The sequence below is a fragment of the Vitis riparia genome, chromosome 6, assembly GCF_004353265.1.
Source record: "Vitis riparia cultivar Riparia Gloire de Montpellier isolate 1030 chromosome 6, EGFV_Vit.rip_1.0, whole genome shotgun sequence".
Taxonomy (NCBI): domain Eukaryota; kingdom Viridiplantae; phylum Streptophyta; class Magnoliopsida; order Vitales; family Vitaceae; genus Vitis; species Vitis riparia.
Genome location: NC_048436.1, coordinates 6,243,368 through 6,259,934, shown reverse-complemented (window position 1 = coordinate 6,259,934; position 16,567 = coordinate 6,243,368). Strand labels below are relative to the sequence as shown.

General features: G+C 37.6%; 1 protein-coding gene across 2 annotated transcripts in view; it reads left to right on the top strand.

Annotated features, from left to right (window-relative positions):
• The window catches only part of LOC117915912 (replication factor C subunit 1), a 33,635-nt gene that overhangs the window by 7,424 nt on the left and 9,644 nt on the right, over nucleotides 1-16,567 (top strand). For both annotated transcript variants that reach the window (XM_034831652.1, XM_034831653.1), the window contains exons 12-17: nucleotides 258-311; nucleotides 4,654-4,823; nucleotides 5,566-5,656; nucleotides 7,943-8,124; nucleotides 8,493-8,532; nucleotides 9,476-9,600. In XM_034831652.1, coding sequence (XP_034687543.1) covers nucleotides 258-311; nucleotides 4,654-4,823; nucleotides 5,566-5,656; nucleotides 7,943-8,124; nucleotides 8,493-8,532; nucleotides 9,476-9,600 — 662 coding nt within the window. The remainder of the gene's footprint in view (nucleotides 1-257; nucleotides 312-4,653; nucleotides 4,824-5,565; nucleotides 5,657-7,942; nucleotides 8,125-8,492; nucleotides 8,533-9,475; nucleotides 9,601-16,567) is intronic.

The following is a 16,567-nucleotide window of genomic DNA, read 5'->3' as shown; positions in this document are numbered from 1 at the left end:
ATTCTGTGGTATGATCAATGTTTTGAAATTTGATCACTAGTTTTTAGTTCTTTGCTTAGTTTATTTTGATCATTTGGTGAAATTTGGGCATTCTGTTAAACTGGTGAGCAGGTTGGTTTTTCATTGGCCTCTGAAATTGGTACAGAGTTCATTTATTTTTATGGAAAAAAGAAATCCTTACCCTTGAAAATCTTTAATACTATGCAAGATTAATGCAAATTATGGAATAACTAACATTAGGTTTTGGTATATGATAGATGGCAAAGAGGTTATTGCAAGTTGCAAATGCAGAAGGCCTTCAAGTCAATGAGGTATATTCACTATTAAATGCTGTAGCTTTAACATTTTTGGTTAGAGTCTTTGTTAGTAACTATGCTTGTACATGTTGCTTCTACTTAGATTGCATGTCTCTTTCTTATTAGATTATATATCCTTTGGAAATGATATAATTCCATTTCTTTTCCTTCCTTGGCTTTTTTTTTTTTAATGCTCTAATCCTCATTTACAAGGAATTATAAAAGTTGGAATCTTCAGCAAAATGATTAGGTTTGGCGAGAAGATCTTGGTGGGAAAGATCAAAGGCAAGGTGAGTGTTAAGGTGGTGGAAAGGGGTCATGGTTTTTTCCCCCTTGATTAGGTTTGATAAAATGGCCTTGCTTTTTTGTTGGAAAGGGCAGAGGTTTGCTATGATGACATCAATCGGAAGCTCTAGGGGTAGATTGGAGGGAAGGAGGAAGGGATTTCATGTTGGAAATGCGAAGCAATAGCAGGGAGGTTCTTGCAGTATTATATTGTTTCAGTGGAAGAAAAGAGATTCACTCAGATTTTTCCAAAAGGGAGAGGATTTCCAAGGGTATCTCCTATTCAAAGGATGGAAGGTGTTGGCTAAGAAGTTGAGAAGCTTAGGGGTATCTCCTATTCAAAGGGTAGAGTTGGTGACTCAATCTGTTAGTCTACAAGGGTGAGAGGGTGGGGAGGATGTACCTAAAAAGGGTTTTTCTTTTGCAGAATGTCGAACAAGGGCAAGAGTGAGGTGGTGGAAACAGTGTGGTTTAGATGGGAATGGAGGAAATCTACAAATACATGGAAAGCCTTGAAAATCCAATCCCATCTCTTATTTTGAATATATGATTACTTGCGTAATGATTCAACAAAGAAAGTATCGACTGATTTATCTAACATTTATTCTTGATCTTTCATTTCAAAGGTTGATTATACCATGTTTTAATTGAATTTAAAATTTTGTGGAAATTCAAAAGTTGGTAGGAAAATTTATAAGATTGGTCTCATGAAATGAAATCTCTGGACGTGATATTATTAGTTTTTGGTGGCTTCCAACAATAATGGGAAAGAATATAATATTTATATATATTTTTTTAAAGTAAAACTTCTAAAAAAATAAGATTTTCCTAATTTTCATATTAAACTCTTTTTTAACAAAATAAAATAATTTTTTCTTTATTAAGCTTAAAAAGAGAGTTTTGGACTTTCCAAGAGTCCATCTAGATAATGTCACATGGAGTTTGCTTTAAAGCTTTTACTTTGATTTTAAAAAATTAATAAAAAGATCATCTATGAGGAAGAAAAAGAGAAAGAAAATAAGTTTTAATATATGGGTTGGTCTCTCAGATAAGATTTCAGACCTAGTCTCGCTAAAATCATGGGTAGTGTTCCATTAGCGCTTGAAGGGGAACATTCATTTGGTGTTGCTGGGTGGTTCCCTTGTTTTGTTTAATTTAAAAAAGTTGATGCTGAGAAGGTGCTAGGTTTGAGAAAATATGAGGTGAGGTTTCTGCATCTGGAGAGATGGTCTCTAAAAGAAGGTTGCTTTAGGCATGGTGCTTGCGCTAAAAAAGTTTGGGTTTGTAAAGGTGCTTATCCACTTTGGGGACGCTTGTGGGGGATTTATGGTTGTGGACGAAGACACAACTCTTCCTTGCAATTTGTAGGGGGTTAAGATCATGGTGAAATCCCATGGGACAAGGGATCCAGATACCTTTCATGCATGTGGTGGTGGGGCTTTTGAGTTTCTCCATTCTGTTTTGGTGGGAAATTTTGTTGTGGGTGATTTTGGTTGAACCTAAGAGCAATTGCAGAGGGTGGGAAGACTAATAATTAGTGGGGTCTCCACATGCTAGAAGGAGAGTGGGAATTGCTGACGAGTCTCTTGAAAAGGAGGAGATTACGTTGTGGATTTGGGGCTATAGCCTCTTGTAGGTTAGGGGCTAGGCCTGGCTTTTCGAGAGCAAGTAGGTGGGGAGTGGGCCAACTTATGTGCGAAGCAAGGAAATGATTGCACAGGAGGGCCTTATGGATCTTGGCATCATCCCTTTTAAGAGAATGGGTAAGAACGACCTGAAGGAGTTGGGTTCATTAGCCTGCCTTTTTTTCCATGTGAGGCTTAAGACAACTTGTTGGGCTTTAATATTTGTGCTAGAGGCATTTAGAAGATGAAGACCCCTTCAATGGGTCAACCCTGGTCTGGTTACTTAAAGCCACTTGTTGTTCATCTGTTTCCCAACTTAAAGTGGGTCGGGCTTCAGTTGATTTGAGCAAGCCTAATGCCTCTCTTAAAAGGAAAGAGAAGGTGGGCTAAAGTAACTGTATTTAGATCTCTCCTTTTGGTGGAGAGAGAGGAGCAAGTGGCCACTATGATGCTCTCACTGATGTTCCTTGTGCGGGCACAATTTCAAGGCTTAAAGGGTTGGGTATCTGGACCAATGAAGCCCTTCTAGCCGAAGTTGCTTGTTACAAAGGTATGTCTTGCTCTTGTGGTGCCTCATCAAGGGGCGAACATCCTCGTTCTTCGTTTTCTTCTCTTTTGGAGATTAAGCCCGTAGATTTTGGTAATGGGTCATTGTGCTAGTTATTTGATGATGTTATTAGGTGGGAAATTTGCATCAGCCAAAGCAAGGTCTTCCACTGTTCTCATGGGAGTTGAAAATTGGCCGTTGATGATGGTGCTTTAATATGACATATTTGAGTGTTGCCAGAAAATTTGTTGAGGGGATCACAGAGTAAGGAGGCCGTGGAGAAGCCAGGGGAGATGGATGGTCAGAAGAGTCTCTAAGTAGTTGGCCAATGGAGGAAATTTACCCATCCAAGTGTCTGTTTTGCAAACTGATGACTTTTAATAGTTTCATGAGGATGCCAATGGAGGGCTTTGAGAAGGAGGTAATTTCCCTTTTAAGTGAGATGGAGGCTGAGATTGGGTGTAGTGCTTTGTCTCTGGAGATTTGCTTTTGAGTGTTGGTGCTGAGGGAGGTGAGGAATGCTATGGGGTGGGGTTGTGGAAAGCTATTAGAAACATTTAGGAAGTTTTTAGAAGTAGAACTTACCTAGTTGTGGGTAATAGCTGAAAAATAAAATTCTGGAAAGACAAATGGTGCAGTGAAAGTTCTTTTGGAGAGTCTTTGTTGGTGCTATTTTCTTTAGCCATTAATAAAGACTCTTGGATAGAAGAAATGTGGGAATAGGTTAGGGAGGAGGGGGGTTGGTGGAGTCCGCGCTTTCATAGATAGTTCCACGATTGGGAATTAGGAGTAGACTTTCTTCGATGACTGCGATTGATTTCAGTTAGAAGAGATTATGAGGCTAGATTGGGTTAGAAGGAAACCAAGACTAGCAAGTTCTTAGTTAAATCCTTCTATGTTTCCGTGGCTTAGAGAAGAAGTGAACCTTTCCCTGCAAGCATAGCATGGAACCTGTGGGTGCTACACAGGGTGATTTTATTTACTTGGGAAGCTATTTGGGGAAGAATTTTAACTCTTGATCAGCTTAGAGGGAGGGGTTGGATATTCCACCTAGATGCTACATGTGTAAGGGGGATGAAGAGTCCAACCATCACTTGCTTTTCCATTGTCCCAAAGCGGTAACCCTATGGTAGTTGGTTTTCTCTTTGTTTGGATGGCTTGGGTGACGTATTCTTCTGTTAGAGGCAATCTTCAAAGTTGGTATTGTTCTTTTGGAGGAATGAAGAGGAAGAAGGCTTGGAGGGCGGCTCCTTTGTGCCTGCTTTGGAGGTTATGGGGGGACAAAATAGGAGATCTTTTGAAGGAGTTGAATAGTCAGATCAAGCAATCAAATTTTCATTTATGTGCATCTTTTTAGAGTGGTCTGTAGTGTACATATATGATTATTCTATGTCTATGATAGACTTTGTGGATTGGTTGAGCATGAAGTAAGGAGAGGGAGATTGTTTTGTGTTCTTTCTTCTTCCTTTTTGTTTGTTTGTTTTTGGCTCTAACTGTATATTTTGTGTGTACCTTGTTTTGCCTAATGAGACAATATAATGCATGAAATACAAATGGTCTACATAGACTTCAGTATGCCCTCTAATTTCTCACTTTTTTTCCCTCTTGAAGTAGATTGTGACCATTTTTTAGCATTTTTGTTAATCTATTATGTTTTTCAAATTTGTGATGTTCTTGGGAAAATTGTGTACTTTTCTATATAGGTGTTCTGTCTACTGTATGTTCTTTTAGGAGTTTTAAATAGACAATTTTCTCATTATCCATCCATTTCATACCTCTGTGTTCTTACACAGAGGCACTCATTTATTTTGAATGGTGTGCAAGGTGAGCTCTTCTGGTTGCCCCTTTTTTCAATCATGACCAGTAACCATCCTCTGAGTTTGCTATCTGTTATCCATAGATTGCCCTTGAGGAACTTGCAGAAAGAGTTAATGGAGATATGCGCATGGCACTAAACCAGTTGCAGTACATGAGCCTCTCCATGTCAGTCATTAAATATGATGATGTAAGGCAGCGGCTTCTGAGCAGTGCAAAAGATGAAGATATTTCACCATTTGTGGCTGTTGATAAGTACGAATAATTTCACTGCTTTTTCAACACAATGCTGTTCCATATTTCTTTACATGCTTTATGCTTTCTCATAGAATACCACTGATGGTATTTGTTTGCTTGACAGTATGCTTTCTCATAGAGTACCAGTGGATGGTATTTGATTGCTTGACAGTATGCTTTCTCATAGAGTACCAGTGTATGGTATTTGATTGCTTGACAGATTTTACTTTGTTACAATAAAGAGTTTCCTTCATTACAGTAATTATTGATTATGTTAATTGAACCAAAACTTCAGCCACTATAGGGGTGAGTGGAGCCCTTTAAAGTTTATTCATGATCAGGAAGGAAAGGAAAGAAAGAATCAGTTGAGCTATTCAACTGTATTTTGGTAATTCTGCAGTTTTGGGATGTCTAAATTCAAAGTTCTGGTGATTAATTATTTAATCCTATTTAGAATTTGCAAAGCCCATTTCTTTGCTGGAATTTCTTATCATAAGATATATATATATATATATATATATATATATATACTGAAATCTATAAAATCTAACCCTTATGATGGTATACATTTTTGTGATTGTATAGTATACAGCTTAATGTAACCGATTTTGTATCAGTCTGTAGCTTATTTCTTTAATATAAAGTGAAAGCTTATGTGATAGGAGTCTCATCTTTAATAAATTTGAATACCCTCAGGATTTTAAAGTTTCTAATTATACCTAAAGGATACGTTCTAAATACCTTATCTTTCTGCTTGTAGGCTGTTTGGTTTTAATGGGGGAAAGCTGAGAATGGATGAGCGGATTGAGCTCAGCATGAGTGACCCTGATCTAGTTCCACTTCTTATTCAGGTTCTTTCCCAGCTTGTGCAAAAATATGTTAGGTTGGCATCACTTAAATTCAGCAAAGAAAATTTAAAACCCTGCAGTTTGATCATTGTTTATTTATTTATTTACATCTATTTTTAGTTTGTATTTGGGGTGGGATGCAGGGTCGTTTATTTTATACTGCTGTTCCCTCCCCCACCCCTCTTTTTTTTTCAATTTCAAAATCTAGCAAGAAATGATTTTGCTACAGTTTAAATTGTTCTGCTATGTTGTTAGACTTGACCAGCATTATCCTGTTCAGTGATTTTGGCCAGATGTCACACTTTGTCTTTATCATTAAATAATTGAAAATATAAATAGTTATGTCTGTAAATGCTTTTGAGGTGGTTGTCATGAAGTACCACTTTAGAACCTCAAAGATGGAGTTTACCAACTTCACTGCCCCCTCTTTTTTTTCCTGTAGGCTTTAGGCAATATGATCTTTGAGAAAGTTGCATGCTGATTCTAGCTGCTTAGTAATAATCTGGAGCTTGAATTGTTCTTTTTTCTTAATTCATTAGTGCGTGTGTGTGTATTAATTTGTAAGGGAAAAAACGATTTCTTTATGCCCTTGTGTTCTTTTTCTGCCTTTAAATATTCACTGTTTTCCAAATTCATTGCAAAGTTCATGTCTGATGTCCATGATTCACATCTGGACTGATGTTTTGCCACTGTAAGCAAGGATTAAAATTTCCCTGAAAATCGGAGAAAATTTGGGCTGAAAAAACAGGTTTCTGCGAGACCTGAAACAGAAGGTGGTATATAGACAGTCATCAACAATTTTCCCGAAAAAGAGCGCCAATTTCTGATTTTTGTGGCGAATTTCTCTGCATTGGTGATATTTTGCCAATTTATCACTGATTTTTCTGGATATGTTGGTGATCCATTTCTGATTTTTCTCAAAGCTTGGCCCCTTCACAATTGTTTTTAAATTTAATAGTGTAAGGTGGGGGCCCGAACCTGAGCCTCCTAATAAGTCTAGGGTTTTATCGCCAAGCCACTTTTTATGTGTATTATTAATGGACATAAACTATATACATTTAGTTTATATAGTAAAGCATAAAGTTTTAAACAAACTTAAAAACATTTTAAACAAAAAAATAAGCATATGTATATCATCATTTTTTTTTATATCCTTAAACACATCCATACTAAATAGATCATTATTTAAATATTAAATATCTTTTTTAAGTTTGCATATTGTTGTCTGATCATATATATGTATGTATGTGTGTGTATGTATGTACTGTTTTCTTAAAAGGAAAAAAACCTTAATGTATGTTATTGCTTGTTTTATCATTTCTTAGAATTTTTTTGCCCAATATTTCTATGAGTTTTGATTAATTTCCAACTAAATGAAACAATTTTTCAGAATTTCTGTCTGATATTTTCATAATATCTAACTACTGATATTTTGCAAATTCCTGATATTTTCATCCTTGACTGTAAGTTGCTTTAATTCTTTAGTTTCTTTTGCATAATTCTTCATGATTTTAGGAATGCTTAATGTGTATGAATCTAGACATAGAACATGTCTTAATGTGGCTTTCCAGTTCTGACACCTAGTAAATTTTCTAGACGCTATTACCTGTATCTGTAGCAGTGCAGCATAAGTAGGGGCCTTTTGGTGGAAAGTGTTCCTTGGAGGTACAATCAGTGGATGTGATAGATATTTTATTTGTCTAAAGAAATGATTTCCTCCTTAATTTCGAAGCCAAGAGCTTTTGTTAATAGGGGAGTGCCATCCATAATTGAGGTTGTTAGGGATTTTCTTCTCTTAGTCTTTTGGGATCAGTTTCTCCTGTTGTGGTTTCATTATGTATTTGTCTTGATTGTGTTCTTGGTCTTTTTTGTTTCTTTGCCTCTTCATTTTCTTGAAGGACTGAGCTCATCTCTGTTTCATTTTTCCTTTTATTTTTAGAAGACATGACATGTATCATATGTGATGAGGAAAATGCTTAATGATGTCAGTGAAAAGTTATGGGAAGGTCTGGAAGGGAATAACTTCCCAAAGGTGAACAATAAGGAGAGAGAAAAATGAGATATTGTTTGACTTTGGTACAGTGTGGATTTTATTTTATTTTATCTTTACTAAGCATAGCCACCTACATGGGAACATGGGTGAGGGAAGAAATTTCACATTGTGCAAACTAAGTGATTGATGCCAAAGTGGGGAGCCTAAGGTGTGGCTTAATTATGAATGTAGATGAGTTGAACAATTCTTTGAAAAAAATTAAAGACTAATTTTTATTTGTGAATTTTTTATTGCAGGAAAACTATATCAATTATAGGCCAACTTTGGCTGGTAAGGATGACAATGGGGTGAAACGGATGAGCTTGCTTGCTCGTGCTGCTGAGTCTATTGGTGATGGGGATATAATTAATGTACAGATTCGAAGATATCGACAGTGGCAACTCTCTCAAGCTGGCTCCTTTGCATCCTGTATAACTCCGTATGTTTCTTGATTTGGCTTTGAAGAATGTTAAGTGCCTGTTAGAAGCAGAAACGAGAACTGTTCTATTTTCCAAAACAGGAAAAAGGAAAATGATAGAAACATGTTTGGTAAAACAGGAAGAGGGAAAATGATAAAGACATGAGATTTCCTAAAAATGGCTCATTTTTATAAAAAAAGTCAAGATATTATTTTCTGCATTTTACAAAATGCAAGCACTTAAAGAAATGAGAATGATCCAAAAATCAAAAGTATATTGTTATTATTGAAAAAGGCATTTTCCTTTTCACTACAAATTCTAGGTTCCAAATTCCCTGGTTTCTTAATTGCCTTTTTTGTTATTTTGTTTTGTAATCTGTTGTCTTCAGCGCTGCACTCTTGCATGGGCAAAGGGAGACACTTGAACAGGTACGGATGTCCAGGTGATGGACATGTAACTTGATTGCCTCACATGCTCTCTTTTTCCTTAGGGAAACTATTGTTTTTCCATTTGCTATTCTTTAGTGATTAATATTGATTTTTAGCATCCATCTACTCAGCTCATTTAAGATGATGAATTTTATTTGCTCACTGTTTGTCTTATTTATTTATTTATTTTAAATTAACTGCAAAACCATAACTTATCTAGTCTTTAAAAGGATTGCTATCATTTATGGATTTAGTATGTTTTGTTGATGGGAACAAATGTGCCTATGGTCAGTAGCATAAAATTTAGTGCGTTAGAGAAAAAAGAAAATGGTTTAACCATGGTTAATCCACAGTAATGTGGACTGCAATGAACCATAGTTTCTAGCTTCAAAAAGGATGAAACTAGGCAAGTGCTTTTGTGTTGGGTCTCTCAGTGAGCTTATCTTTATGTCATATAATGGGTTTTAAAGACAAATATTGCAGGGGAAGTTTTAAGGCAAGTATCGAGTTCTTTTGGGATCTTTTTCACAAACTCTTTCTACTTGTAAATAAAGTATATTGACTGTTGCAATTGTTGTCTGGAAATATTAGTTGCTATCAAAATTTTTAAGCCAGTGCTTCTCTCTCTCTCTCTCTCTCTCTGTTTTTTTTTTTCTTAAACAACTTCTTTCATTAGAATTAACTTCTGTGTTTCCATCTATGGAAGAACTATTTAGAGCACTGTGGTTGGATCCATTGCCTTCTTGGTCACCATTCAATGGATGGGTTATACATCAGATATCAGCACTTTGAATTTTATTTTTTTGTGGCTGACTTTTATTTTAAAAGTGTTGGATTGAGATATTGTTTCTTTTGAAACCAGAATCATTTTGTCAAAGTGAATACGAGCTATTTGGGCTCTTATTTCTTTACATAATTGTATGGGTTGGCTTCATATTTGCAGGGAGAACGCAATTTTAATAGATTTGGTGGCTGGCTGGGAAAAAACTCAACAATGGGAAAAAATAAGAGACTCTTGGAGGATCTGCATGTTCATCTTCTTGCTTCTCGTGAATCTAATTCTGGAAGGCATGTTTGTTCGATATTTAAGCTTCTGCATGTTACTAACCTAACACACATGTATATCCGGTCACTAATGCTGATATTTAATTATTAAAACACCTGAGCATTGATTTTATTCATGATGTCTTTGCTAATGATTTGGGTTCAATTATTGATGCAAAATAGTTGAACAGAAACTGCTTAGTTATCATTGACTAGGATGATATTTTTACAAGTGAAAAAGTTTTAAATTAGACACTACAGTAAGAACTATGTGGACCCAAGTTGTCTGGATCTGATTCTGAGTGAATGAAGCTCTTAGTGTATGTGTCAAGTTAGAAGCTATGATATGTCTAGATGGATAAAATGTGTTAAACATGGGAAACTCCTTTGAAATCTTGGCTTGATGGCCTACTGCACATTAGAACAACAAAAAATCAATTAAAAATTAACATAATTAACAGTCATTGAAAATATAAATGTATCATAATGAGCGCTTTTGTGGCCAAAGAAAAAGGAAAAAGACTTCTTTTGTCAATGTAGTGAACTAAGATCTTATTGTCCAAGTTTTATGAGGATGATGGTCTTTAAAAATTTCTTTTTTCTTTTTTTAAGTATTGCTTGGATGTTCTTAAAGCACCATGGAATTCAGTTTCTAAAAAATAAAATGGGAGAGAGTGACAGGCATTTCTTGGGTGGGATTAGGTGGTTTTTTTATGTTGCCATGAACTTCCTTCAAACATTTCGAGAGAAAGGCAGTGAATTGTAGTAGTTAGGTTCAGTAGATGGGAGTTACCTGCCCTTGGTTGGCTAAAGCTGAACATAAATGGTAGTTCAAGAGGGAACACAGGAAAAGAAGGTCCTGGAGGTTTGATTAGAATGGTCAGTGGTTACTATAGGGATCTTACCGGTGTACACTGTCTATCGCTTACCGCTGACAATTTTAGGTAACCATAAAGTTGGTAGGGAAGCATACGGTTCAAGCTTGTGGAAAGCTATTAGCAAGGGTGGGACTGATTTTTTCTTGAGGTCAAGATTTGCCATTGGCAATGGTGTCAGGGTCAGATTTTGGCAAGATCCTTGGAATGGTGAGAATCCTTTAAAACGATTATTTTCTGGGGTTATTCAATCTTGTAATCCATAAAGAGACTTGGCCAGCAGATTATTGGCACAGGATTTGTTGGAATCCTAGGTTTAGAAGGAATTTTTTGGACTGGGAGTGGCTTTTGTGTATTCCTTGTTGCAGCTATTAAGCCCCTTCTTTTGTTTCAAGCTGCTTGGGGGACAAGTTAGTTTTGAAGATTACTCAAGACTCAATCTCCGTCAGATCCTATACTTTCCTCTGCTTTCCAAAATGCTTCCATATTCCCTTCTAAGTTGATTTGAAATTCCAGAGTGCCCTCCAGTGAGGTGTATTTTGGTTTGTGTCTGTAAAGGGGGAGGTGTGGGAAAGGGGATGAGAAGCAGCATGAGAGAAAATTCTGACAATGGACCAATTCATGAGGAGAGGCTGGAGTATAGTTGATTATTGCTGACTTTGCAATCAAGATCTTGAGTCTGCTACTCACATCCTCATCCATTTCTGGGCTATGATCTTTGGTGTTCCCTAGGTGCTTCTTTGTTCAGTTGGAGATGTTCTTTTTAATTGCCATGGTACCTTTGTGGGAGCTACAGTTGATTCCTTTATATCTATTTTAGATGACTTGGAAAGAGCGCGATAGTAGAACTTTTGAAGGAGTGGAATAATCATGCTTGGTGGTGAAAGTTGTGCTTCTAAGATATTGTTTTGTGGAATAACGAGGGATTAGGTTCTTCTAATTTATCCTTTTTAGATTTTGTTGATAGTATGGGGGTTTGTTAGCTAGACAGAGGTTTAGGTTTGTCCTCTTTGATGTGTTGCTTGTACATATTATATGTACATGGCTGGTTACTGACCGTTAATCTCTGTTATTAATATACTAAAACCTAAATACATGACAACTCCAGTTAAGAAAAACTAGTATCACCATGGCTTGTAGTATCTGGATTGTCGTCCTTTGGGATCAACATTAATGTCATCCTTTGGGACCAATACGAGTGAAGATCTAACAATTATTTAAAATATCTAACAAGACTAGGTAATTAAAAGGAATGCATCCAGAGAGTTTCACAATTTAGTGTTAAATTCATGAAGAAAAAACAGTTTCTGATGTAGGGTTTATGATCAAAGTTTGTTTGAGATCGAATTAAATCTTAAGATCAATTCACAACCAAAACTTGAATTTTTACCTTGGAAAATAAATCTCTTAAACCAATGAAATATCTTAGTTTAATTTCATGTTTATGCAATCATAACCAAGATCCATCTTGTAGATTCGCCTGTTGGACTTTTTTCACAATGGATCAAGTAAAGTTAACTAGTGATTAGGGTGTTCATGAGCATCACTAGTACCTCGGTGATTATCTATTTTACCTAATCTAAGCCGAACTACATAGAGGATTGCTTCCAACCCATTAAACATAAAAACATAGACAAATCAATCAAAGTTTTATCGTGCTATGACTACTTTTGTGAATTCTTGACCTTTATTCTACCTCTCTGGACCAGAAAAGGAAAGTAGAAGAAAAAGCTAATGCTTTATTGAAAACTAAAGAAAAAAAGAAATCCTCTATGTATTTCCAATATACATTGATGTCTCTAATAGCAATAGTGCATGTACACAGGTACAACCTTATTCCTAATTGGTAGATTCCTAAAATTATACAAAAACTAATGAAAAGTCATGGAAGAACAACTCTCGGAGCACTACAATTCAAAATGGTCTCAAATATGTTGGAAAACAAAGTGAAATGCTCTTGATATCAAAATTTTGATAGCACTAAGTGAACTGCAGGTTGTATTGAAATTGCATCAGAATTTCAATACAAAACCAATATCAGGTACAAAGTTTGCTGGTATATATATATATATATATATATATATATATATTTTTTTTTTTTTTATAGATAAAAAGAAATGTATTCAACAAAAAGAGGAAGCACAAAAAACAGTGCCCTCAAAGTATACAGGGAGTATACAAAAGCAACCTAAAGGCTCGAAACCCCTACTTAGAGCCTAGCCAATCCAAAAAACTAACAAGAGAAGAAGGACTCAAAACTATAGACACTCTAACCCAAGACCAAATATTACATACAAAAGAATACTTTAATCTATGAAGTGAAAGCTCCTCATTCCCAAAAGCTAACAAGTTGCTTTCCTTCCAAACTGACCAAAAAATACCTAAGGGGGTCATTTGTCAAGCCTTTTTACGAGTTTTCCCCACAAAAGCTCCATGCCACCGAAGAAGAGTTTCCTTCACTGAACACGAAAGAACCCAAGCCACACCAAATAGGGAGAAAACGAGATTCCACAAAACCCGCGTCTTTACACAATGAAGTAAAAGGTGATCCACCGTCTCTACTTCAGAGAGACATAAAAAACACATGTTTGCCATATGCTGGGATAGAAGGTCTTTGGACATTCTAGATTGGGAGGAGGGACAGTTTACATTATCTTGCAGATTCCGGAACGTAGAAAATGGGGTTGTCTGGGTTTTTACGGGAGTGTATGGCCCTTTCTCCAAAGTGGAAAGGGATGCATTATGGGAAGAGTTTGGGGCGATTAGAGGGCTGTGGGAAGACCCTTGGTGCTTAGGGGGGGATTTTAATATCACTTTGTTTCCAAGGGAAAGGAGTAGCCAGAGGAGAATTAGCTCAGCAATGAGGAAATTTGCTGAAATTGTGAATGATCTTGGGCTGGTGGATCTTTCTCTTCAGGGGGGAGAATTTACTTGGAATGGGGGCCAAAATAATCAGACTTGGGCACGATTGGACAGGTTCCTTGTGACTCCTAGCTGGATAGACCAATTCAGTGGGATTAATCAGTGTAGGCTGCCCCGTCCGGTATCCGATCATTTCCCAATCATGTTAGTGGGGGGTGGGATAAGACGAGGCCCGACTCCATTCAGATTTGAAAATATGTGGCTTAAGGCTGAGGGCTTTAAAGAGCTTGTGCGCAGCTGGTGGCAAGGAATTGTTGTTAGGGGCAGTGCTAGTTACAAGTTGGCTACTAAGATGAAGGAAATCAAACAGAAGCTGAAAGTTTGGAATAGAGAAGTCTTTGGTAAGCTGGAGTGCAACAAATCTATAGCCTTGCAGCAGGTGGAATTCTGGGATAGGGAGGAAAATGAGAGAATTCTGACAGTGGGGGAAACAGAGCTTAAGAAAGAGGCAAAAGAAAATTACAGAAAATGGGTGATTATGGAGGAAACTCACTGGAGACAGCTCTCAAGGGAAACATGGCTGAAGGAGGGGGATAAAAACACGGGGTTCTTTCATCGCATGGCAAGTGCTCACCGTAGAAATAATTCATTGGAGAGAATTAAGATCAATGAGGAATGGTTTCTAGAGGAGCAGGAAATTAGGGAAGGAATTGCTAATGCGTTTAAAAATTTACTCTCAGAAGATACGGGGTGGAAGGCAGATATTGGGAGACTTCAGCTTGATCAGATCAGCCAACAAGAGGCTGTGAATTTGGAGAGGCCCTTTACAGAGGATGAAATCCATGTGGCTCTGATGGAGATGAATGGGGATAAAGCCCCTGGCCCGAATGGCTTCACTTTGGCTTTTTGGCAAAATTGTTGGGAGTTTATTAAAGAGGAGATTCTAGAAATGTTCAAGGAATTCTACTAACATAGCTCTTTCCTCAAGAGCCTTAACAATACTTTCTTGGTATTGATTCCCAAGAAAAGTGGGGCTGAGGACTTGGGAGACTTTAGACCTATTAGTCTCCTGGGGGGGCTTTACAAGTTATTGGCTAAAGTGCTAGCTAACAGATTGAAGATAGTAGTTGGAAAGGTGGTCTCTACTTCTCAGAATGCCTTTGTGAGGGGAAGACAAATTCTTGACGCTTCCTTAATTGCAAATGAAGTGATAGACTCGTGGTAGAAACAAAAAGAAAAGGGCCTTATATGCAAACTGGATATAGAAAAAGCTTATGACAATATCAATTGGAAGTTTTTGTTGAAGGTGTTGCAAAAAATGGGTTTTGGGCCTAAGTGGGTGGGGTAGATGTGGAGCTGCCTATCCTCAGCTAAATTTTCAGTGTTGGTTAATGGAGTGCCTGCAGGCTTCTTTCCTAGCACTAAAGGTCTTAGACAAGGAGATCCCTGGTACCCTTATCTCTTTGTTATGAGAATGGAAGTGCTAGATGTTCTTATTAGGAGAGCTGTGGAGGGGTTTTTTTTATCAAGGTGTAACATAAGGGGTGGTAGTGAACCTCCTTTGAACATCTCTCACTTGTTTTTTGCTGACGATACAATTATATTCTGTGAGGCCAGAAAGGATCATCTAACTCATTTAAGTTGAATTTTATTCTGGTTTGAAGCAGCGTTAGGCCTAAGGATTAATTTAGCCAAGAGTGAAATCATTCCAGTTGGAGAGGTGGTGGAGATGGAGGAGTTGGCTGTTGAGCTAGGCTGCAGGGTGGGGTCCTTACCTTCTCAGTACTTGGGTCTTCCATTAGGGGTTCCCAATAGAGCGCCTTATATGTGGGATGGGGTGGAAGAGAGAGTCAGGAGGAGACTAGCTCTTTGGAAACGACAATATATTTCTAAAGGGGGAAGAGTCACTTTAATAAAAAGCACTTTGGCTAGCATGCCAATCTACCAAATGTCTATCTTCAGAATGCCCAAGATTGTTGCTAGAAGGCTTGAGAAAGTGCAAAGGGACTTTTTGTGGGGAGGGGGAAATATGGAGGGGAAAACTCATTTGGTAAATTGGGAGGTGGTTTGTACAGACAAGGATAAAGGTGGGCTAGGCCTTAGGAAGCTAGCTATGTTGAACAAAGCTTTACTTGGCAAGTGGATATGGAGGTATGCTTGTGACAAAGATAATCTTTGGAAGCAAGTGATCAAGGTGAAGTATGGGCAAGAGGACTTTGGTTGGAGGCCAAAGAAGGCTAATGGGGCGGTGGGAGTAGGGGTTTGGAAAGAGATTTGGAAAGAATCAGAGTGGTGTTGGGATAACATGACTTTCAGAGTAGGGAAGGGCAACACGATCAGATTTTGGACAGATGTGTGGTGTTCAGAGTCAGCGCTGTCCCACTTTTTTCCTCATCTCTTTGGTATGGCGGTTCAAAGGAACTCAACGGTTGAGGAAATGTGGGATCAAAATTCGGGTCAAGGAAATTGGAATCTAAATTTTTTGAGGGACTTCAATGATTGGGAGCTGGAGTTGGTTGGGGATTTTCTCTATATATTGAGGGGTCACAAACCCTCTTTGGAGGAAGATTCAGTCCTGTGGAGGAAAGGAAGAAATGGTTAGTTCAGGGTCAAGGAAGCTTATAGTTTCTTGGCGAGGTCTGATGATACAGACTTTCCATCAAGGAGCATTTGGGTGGCAAGGGTGCCAACTAAAATTGCTTTTTTTGCGTGGGAGGCGACGTGGGGGAAGGTTCTTACTTTGGATAGACTTCAAAGAAGAGGACTGCAACTTTCAAATCGCTGCTTCCTGTGTGGTTGTGAGGAAGAAAGTGTAAATCATATCCTTATTCATTGTACAGTGGTTAGAGCTCTATGGGATATTGTTTTTGGTTTAGTTGATGTGAAATGGGTTTTTCCAGAAACTGTAAAGGAGGTTTTAGCTAGCTGGAGGGGCTCGTTTGTGGGAAAGAAAAGGAAAAAGATTTGGGACGCCATTCCGTTGTGTATTTTTTGGACGGTGTGGAAGGAGAGGAATAGATTAGCTTTTAGGGGGGGTGTGTTGAATGTTCAGAAGTTAAAGAATTTTTTTGTATGTAATCTGTGGAGTTGGGCCAAATTGTATGTAGGTGAGGAGGCGTTCTCCCTTATAGGCTTCCTAGAGTGGATAGCTTCCACTTAAAGGGAGGTGATTTTTTTTTTTGTTGTTTTTTGAGGCCTTAGCTGCCTTGTATACTCCCTGTATACCTTGTGGCGTTGTGCCTTTTGAATGCATA